Source organism: Cephus cinctus, unplaced genomic scaffold, assembly GCF_000341935.2.
Source record: "Cephus cinctus unplaced genomic scaffold, Ccin1 Ccin1_scaffold0008, whole genome shotgun sequence".
In the NCBI taxonomy this organism is placed as follows: Eukaryota; Metazoa; Arthropoda; class Insecta; order Hymenoptera; family Cephidae; genus Cephus; species Cephus cinctus.
The window spans coordinates 483,859-491,807 of NW_014332759.1; the positions used below are offsets into that span (position 1 = coordinate 483,859).

Sequence of the window (7,949 nt, forward strand, 5' to 3'; positions counted from 1 at the left end):
TTTTTGCCCCCCCCCCCCCCCATAAACTGATAGGTTTACCTGATGAAACCAAATTGTTGTCACGTTAAGTCTAAGTTCTACATAATAAACGCGAGATTGACCAAACGATGATTCGAAGAGATGACGTTATGTGCAATAAAAATTCGTAAAATATATTATTAAAAAACTGCAATTCATAGATATGAAGTTCAGTGAAAAAATCATCCGAAGATATGACGCGTTCAAATACAAAAATTTTTTAATCAGAAAACGCGGATTTGGTGAATCGACGATTCGACGCAATGATGTGGCACCGTTTACGTATGTTAACGCTATGGTGTAAGCCAAGGAGATCGTCTGTTGTAGGCTGATACTGGGAATAAAGATTATCTAAACGTGAAGAATTTACGCATCAAAACGGTAAGTTAGAAAGCGGTAAATAATAACGTTGACGTACATTTTTGGAAAAATAACGAAGAAAACGAATGTAAATACGCTTCGGATCCCCTGCGGAGAAATTACGGGCCCAAGAGGTCCAAGTTCAAATGACCGACAAGAACCGGATACGTTATCATAACCAGGGTGTAATTCTCATAAAAGCGCAAACAATACAAGGCCAGCTGTAATACTGTCTGACATTGTCGAGATAATAATTACCGATTTATTCTATTCCATTTTTTTCCTGATATCTTCAGAATGATAAACATCAAGTTTTTTCTTGACTCTTTTTTTATTATTATACCAAAATTTATATATATTATACAGAAACTGCAATTGTATGCTTATACCAGATAATATACATGATAGGCTACTTATCAAATAATTATTAAAAGTGACCAGCAATGAGAACTTATTCAGTGAAATTTTGCACGTGCATGTACATACATACCTATGTAAATACATAGACAGACAGAGAGGTTATCAGAAAATAAACGGGGTTCATAGTGCATCTCAATTAACTGGATATTAAAACGTCGCTCAGTATAATCAATCGATAAATCCGAATGACGCGCGAAGTAGCGGCTTCTCTTCATTAAAGTGAAATTTTTATCAAAAACATTTCAGATTAACGTTATACATTCTATTAATAGTCTGACACGATTAATACGTAAATTCGCATTAGCCTCATAATCAGATACAGCGAATTAAAATCATCTGGTTAATTGTCATTTAGAATGTGCCGTTTAAGCGACCTTTTTAAAATATTATCACTCCGACGAGGGCAAACTCCAATTATAAATTTTGCTTATGAAAAAACTTTTATTCACGTATTAACTGTACTCACCGGCACAGGAGGCTGAACATACGTGAACCAGAGGACTGTCTGGTGGAAGTACGGAATTGAAGAATCCTTTGCTCTTCGAATACGTGCAGAAGTAAATAGCTCTGGAAGGTGCTACGCCGACGAGGTTAGGTCCAAGTCCTTTGAAGAGAGCCCGGGGGCCTTCGTTTTCCACGATGTACCTCAAACACTGCATCAGACCTGGAGGTGGGTGTGCGTGGTGAGGTCCACCTCCTGGCGGAGGTGCCACACCGCAGTGGGACAGGGCCACCAGGGAGTACCTAATCGGTCGATTGATTTGAGTGTCTTATTTGGAAAATTCATATCATATATGAGATTGATAAATGATATTCGTGATATACATATTTTGAGGTTACGTTCGTTCGATTTCGTCGTGATAATTTTTGATAATGTTACTTCATTAGTTATAATACCTTAATACGTTGTTTCCCTCAAGGCGCCTTTTTAGTGATCGTGGAAAATGGTAGGTATCGATACGTCGATGATTCAGTGCTTGGCAATGCTTTACGAAGAAAGCCTTTTGGATCGATCGGTTTTTTGTTGCGTATGTGAAATGATTGATAATGTGTACAATCTTTAACGTTTATTGCTTCGCAATTTACCTGGGATAACCACCGGTGCATAATCTTCTTCGTTGCTGAGGAGTTGGGAAGCTCTTGCATGTGACATGGCCAGACGTCAGTTCTTTGTGTCCTGGCGGTGGATAGAAACCGGAAGAAGATGACTGTAGACGTGTCTTCACTACTTCAAGAGGACAAGTCACTATGGCGCCAACCGTGCCAGCCACTCTGTTCACAGAAGAATTTACAAAAAAAACTGTTTAACACTGTTTCCTTCATGATCGCAATGATCTTTCTACTAGTTCACATTTTTGAGGTTTTTTTTTAAGTAAAAAAAAAACATTGAAGAAAAAGAATAGATATCGCAAATCACGAAGACGCAAATTGTGTACGATCTTAAGATCAATATTATACGTTGATGCTATCGTTAATTTTTCTAAAAGGTATGTACTGTAAGAGGGTCTTTATATGTGATTCATATTACAATTCCCATAAGCATTGCATTGTCATAAACATGCCATCAATTTACGAAATGATCAAACGTAATAAGTCAGAGCAAACGATGGCCTGTTAAATCGTGCTATTTATATCACACGTTAGAATCATTCAAGAGGGTTTCAACGGCCACGGCCTTTTGCGTCGTGAATCGGCTAGAATGCGCATGAGCCATATATACTCTCTCTGACTTAACTAGCACATAATATAGCATTGGCCAAGTATGGCGTCGCGCCATGCGCCTCAATACGTAAACAAACACTATCTGCTGTTTGGTATTTATCAGTCGTGAAGATCGTGTGGCAACCGTACGAAAAGACAAAATGATAATGATCGTTTCTAATCGCTGATCATCAGAAAACAATATAAATATTATATTACTGTTAAACAATAGAGATAAAACGCTCCAAATATAATAATACATGGCATCGGTTTATACGTCATTGAATAAACAGACATTGCACTTTAGAATATACGGTTAATCTTCAAGGACGTCTAAGTTTAGTTAATTCGAGAGTCTAGCAATAAACAAATCAGTCTTGTTGCTATTAATTTTTTCTTAACCTTCTCCACAGTTTTTACGTTTCTAATCGAACGCACCTGGAATTACATGTTATCTAAATTTTCAAGCTTGGATAACACGTTCGCTTTTGTTACGAAATTTAGACTTTACCCTAGTTTTAATTTTCTTCTGTGTTTTATCAACCGATTGGATGACAGTTGAATGAGTTAGCGTCCAATTCGCGAACACTAGCCTACGAACGCTGTACTTTTCCATCGACCCGAAGACGGATTCACCAGGGCAACGACATGATTTAAACACGTAAAGTCCGTATTATCGGAATGGTGCCAACTTTCCTCGCTACACACGCGTCAATTACGAAGTTTTTTGGCAGAGTTAGATAGTCAATTTCGAAGTTGAAACGCGTCGTGTAATCAATGTACGATTGTCATTGAGTTTTCGGTATACGTACATCCTTGATCGTCGATAATATTTCTGCACATTTTCAATATTTATGAATGTGCATTTCACGCTTAAAAAAATGTGGCACTAAACAATAAAACTCCATACTAGTGACATCCAATTGAAACGGCGTTCGTTTGTTGTGTGAGTAAAATTGCGTCAAGATTGGATATTAAGAAAGACGAAATAAAAGTAAATTTATGACAATAAGAATTTAAAAAATGAGTATGAGTATACAAGCATAGCTTCATATTCATTTCAATAAAGTTGGTAATACGTGTTTACATATTGCAAGTTAATGAGGTAGCAAACGAAGGGAAAGATCAATGTAGGTTGATTAAAATGAAGCAAATGGCAGTGTTTCATACAAATTAGAAAGAAATTATGGTCAAGGTCGTGACGCTTGCTTCTAAAGGTTTCATGATGTAACGTATTTTAAAATGTCGGTAACCAAGATTTTTAAATCGTTCTAATGGATAATAAGTGTTTAAAGCTTTTCAAAGATATTTGAGATATTTACCATCTTTATACGATTCTGCGATTTGCGAAGTATGTCAATCACTTCAGGAACGTTTATATAATGATTATCAATTGGATAGCACATATTTTTCTAACTGATTATAACCACTGTCTTTAGCACATAAAATATTTACGGCACATTACTACAATTTTCAACTAGTAGTGACGCAAAATCATGAGGCTTTAAAATATGTATACAACAAATATACATGTATTATTCTAGCATAGGTAATTCGTATAATACTACTAGTAAGGGAATAAATATGCTTTAAATTACTAATAAATGTCTCGAAAATTTTCGTCATTACAGCATTTGCACGATTGTTATCGTTCTAATCGAAATATTACATCATACAGTACTCATTTACATAAGTAAAAACAACAAATTTAAAATTATAACATTAACAGTTAAAAACAGCAGAGAGTATTAATTAGTATTATTCAAGGATGTCAATTATCTCCACATGATCTTTCTTGCACATAATTCGCTCCTTAATAAGCCATAGACATTTTCGTCTTGTAAACTCAATGAAAATATTATCATAACACAATATAGAAAATTCATTCACATTGGCACAATAGTCTGCGTTAAAATTTTTAGACGATGAAACATTTTTTTTATATAGCATCCTTGGCTACCACAGTGAAAAATGCCAACACTGCATATATCTCAAATATCCAATCCACACAAAAAAATAATCGTAGAATTGAGAGTAGAACCAGTAACAGTGCCATAATATATTTTAGATTTATTAAAGTCTTAAAAACAAAATTGGAAAACTGATAAGCCCATATCACTCCAAGTATTTGACGTGATTACCGAAAATATTCAGAATTCAATGATGGGTGTCCCAAAACTGTATCAATAAAAATTCGTAAATAAAAAGTATTATCCCCATAAATATGAATTGTGCTCTACTCATGACCGCCATCCTTATGATTTTCATAGTCAAGTGCAACGATGCATTGATGATGCAGCAGCCTACATGTGGTAATAGCATAAGGACTGCAAGCTGCGCACAACCGTGAAATACATTGGAGCTGGTGAATTATTGGCGTAGGTCTCGATTCTAGATGCCGTGTTGGGGTTAATTAATTATGTAATAGTTAAGACTGAAAAGCACACAACATAATACGAAACAAATTGAGATGAGGAAGCAGAGAGAAGAAATAATTGAGAAAAATTCATAGAGACCCACCCTCCGGCCACAAGATGTATGACGGTGTCGCGCTGCGACATTCTCGTCGTTAAAAATTTGTATCTTCGTGTATCCTTGTCGCTGTTGCGACGGTATGCACTTCGAGACTTGTTAGTCGGCGAAATAGTAAGGAGGTAAGAGCAACCGGTTTTCTGATGAAAAACACCGTTTCACTTTTCGGACCAGGCCTTGCGGCCGGTAGGAACGTGTTCAGGTGCGAATTGGACGTATCGCGATTCACGAATGCACTGATCGGTTTCAGCTGTTTTAGTTTTATATTTGTAACACTAAACGAGAACGTGAAACACCTCGATGAAAATTGATACCGACCAACGTGCACTGTCGCCTGAACACAACTGAGGTCTTCCGCAACGAGACACGAATGCTTCGGCAGCGCCATATTCAAATTGGTGACTGGATTCTGAACTTGAATGATTCTATACGAAGTAAAATTTCAACTTCCTATTGCTGCGAGTTATCAGATTTTTATTTAAAATCTGTTTAGCATTGTATACTTTAGTATTTTTAGAAATTCCTCGTGCGTATAAGATAGTTACTTTGTGTTGAATTGTTCTTTGTCAGTTGATAATGAGGAACTTATTATGATTTGTGAAAAATAAATATTATTGTCAACTGGATCTTAATGATTATACGTTATGTAAAATACAGTAATTATCTGGAATGATTAGTTTGTATTGTAAAGTTAACGTGGAAAATCTTATATAAATACTTAATATCGACATGTTATCATACATAGTTTTCTTAAAACGATCTGATATATAAAAATATTATATCAGTAATAAATAGCGAGTTTTAAAGTCTGTTTACTGAATTCTGTTTTTCTTCTCGTTAAAGATTTTGTATAGTGTAATTATTTCAGTTAAACTCTTCTTCCTTTTGTTTTTCAATGGCAAGATGCATGGCTCTTAAAAATCGCGGTACGGTAGTCGTTCTAGTATGAAGATACAACGCATGTGCCAAGAATGGTATTTTTCTCAAAACACGACCGCTTAAACCAACACTTTGTCGACTCAGTTCACACAGCATCAAACTGTGTTTCGTTTCAGACGTTTCCTCGTATCCCAGCATCTTTAAATAAGACATATCATGAATGGTATCCTGATCCACGATGCCGGTCTACAACAAAATTTTAATAAATAAATTAAAAGCAAACTAATTTAAATAAAAAATAAAAAATTAATTTCATGAATTATGATCCAAGTACCCTCATAAGTTCTTTAAGGCAAGATGCATAGATTTTGTAAATGGCAAGATCTGTAGGAAATCCGATAAATTGTTTGATATCAGCACGATCGACAAAAGCCAGATCAATGGCTTCTGTTACATTACTGGTTGTCAATATAAGAACATTAGGATATCGTTTAAGCTGATCCAGTTGAGTTAGTAACGCGTTTACGACACGAATCGAATCGCTAGGTTCGGTTCCATTGATACAAGCTTTACGTGCATGAGCCAATGACTCAACCTCGTCAATCAGAACACAGACAAGTGCTTTGGGATTTTGAAGTAGAATTTTGATTTCCGAGAAGAGCTTCATTACTAACTTTCCACTCTGAAACATATACAAACTTCTTGCAATCTTCATATCTAAATACATATAATTGGATGACTATGGAAATGATGTAAATATTTACCTCAGAAAACCATTTAGAAAACAAACTGTGGCTATTTATTTCTACAAGTTCTCCGTGAGAATAACGATCTCCAAGACGAATTGTTATTTTTTGTGCAAGAGCCTTGCAGAGACTTGTTTTTCCAGTTCCTGGTGGTCCATGAAGCAAAACCACTCTGTTGCAGTTTATAACATTGGGATCGACAAGTCGATCTGAGAAAACAGCAATTGTTTCCACAAAATCTAAGAGCTGCAGAAAAAATATTAAAAATGATTTAAATGAAGATGTATATGACATATGCATCTGGAATAGAATAGTTCGCAACATTCTTTCTGTAATAACAGTGCTTGTAGTATTCAATACATGGATATTGAAATGTAGTTTTAACATTATTCAAAGATGTTTTCTTAAGTAATTTAAGTATCTAACATTTTCTTTTACTCCAGAATCATAGTACAAATTTTCCCACAGCCCATGGAATTCTTTACTGGGTAAAATACAGTTTGCAGCAACTGGTAATTCTCCATTATCATCCTGCATTGTTTCTATTGCAGCTTCTTCCTGTACAAGTCTATAGACGTATAGCTGGATATTCGTTCCCTTGACTTTAGTACGAGATTTCTAAAAATATTTATACTTTTTAAAATAATTATTCCCAGTAAAATCATAACACATTAGAAACAAAAAATGAATGTACCTCATTATTTAAAGAACATAATATAGATTCAACATGTGTCTTTACAATTTCATTACTAAAAAAAGTTCCTAAAAGCAAGGAATTTAAAATCACTTCTTCCAGAAGACATAGTTCTGCCTTGACAGCATCTTTGATGTCCTGCTGCAATAAGGTGCTGAAAATATTTAACTAGATCTTAGAACTGAAAGAGCTTAGAAACTTCTATGAAACAATTATTTATTATACTATATGACATGCGAAACAACAAATAATCAACACTAAATGTCTTTGCATACCGATACATTATTAATATATAAATCATACTTGACAATTCATTCATTGTAATGCACTAAAAATTGAACATACCTATCAATCTTCTGACATATTTCCACATGTAAAATTTCAACCATCGTGTCAAAGATTCAAGTAAATCTTTTAGAAATCTTCGAAGACAAAGAATACAAAGAAGCAGTAAAACCGTTGGTAAAACTCTATCCAACTCTATCCAACAACTCAAATTGGAATCATTTTTACATGAAAAACGCGGGAAATGTTCATCTTGGCCCTCTGTCATTTAGGAAGATTTATCTAGAGTAAAATAAATAATATTTGAAAAAAAA

General features: G+C 34.8%; 2 protein-coding genes across 2 annotated transcripts in view; both read right to left on the bottom strand.

The window, feature by feature from the left end:
• The window catches only part of LOC107269994 (mitochondrial carrier protein Rim2), a 15,397-nt gene extending 10,010 nt beyond the window's left edge, over positions 1-5,387 (bottom strand). The window contains exons 1-3 of the mRNA XM_015744588.2: positions 5,020-5,387; positions 1,885-2,070; positions 1,265-1,542 (exon numbers count right to left, since the gene is read on the bottom strand). Of these exons, the coding sequence (XP_015600074.1) occupies positions 1,265-1,542; positions 1,885-2,070; positions 5,020-5,060 (505 nt within the window). The 5' untranslated portion in view covers positions 5,061-5,387. The remainder of the gene's footprint in view (positions 1-1,264; positions 1,543-1,884; positions 2,071-5,019) is intronic.
• A 304-nt stretch (positions 5,388-5,691) lies between these two features.
• On the bottom strand, positions 5,692-7,893 carry LOC107269946 (pachytene checkpoint protein 2 homolog). The gene is made up of 6 exons (XM_015744451.2): positions 7,696-7,893; positions 7,351-7,504; positions 7,083-7,274; positions 6,675-6,902; positions 6,245-6,592; positions 5,692-6,156 (listed from the first exon to the last, which is right to left on the bottom strand). The coding sequence occupies exons 1-6, from the start codon at positions 7,737-7,739 to the stop codon at positions 5,896-5,898; spliced, it is 1,227 nt and encodes a 408-aa protein (XP_015599937.1). The 5' UTR covers positions 7,740-7,893; the 3' UTR covers positions 5,692-5,895.
• Between the last annotated feature and the right edge of the window lie 56 nt (positions 7,894-7,949).

What these genes read in the sequence shown, in the direction of transcription:
- LOC107269946 (XM_015744451.2), bottom strand. Translation starts at nt 7,739, where the DNA reads ATGGTTGAAATTTTACATGTGGAAATATGTCAGAAGATTGATAG. An exon ending in TATGTTCTTTAAATAATGAG is followed by an intron (nt 7,275 to 7,350) that starts GTACATTCATTT and finishes AAATATTTTTAG; the next exon opens with AAATCTCGTACTAAAGTCAA. An exon ending in TTTCTAAATGGTTTTCTGAG is followed by an intron (nt 6,593 to 6,674) that starts GTAAATATTTAC and finishes TATATGTTTCAG; the next exon opens with AGTGGAAAGTTAGTAATGAA.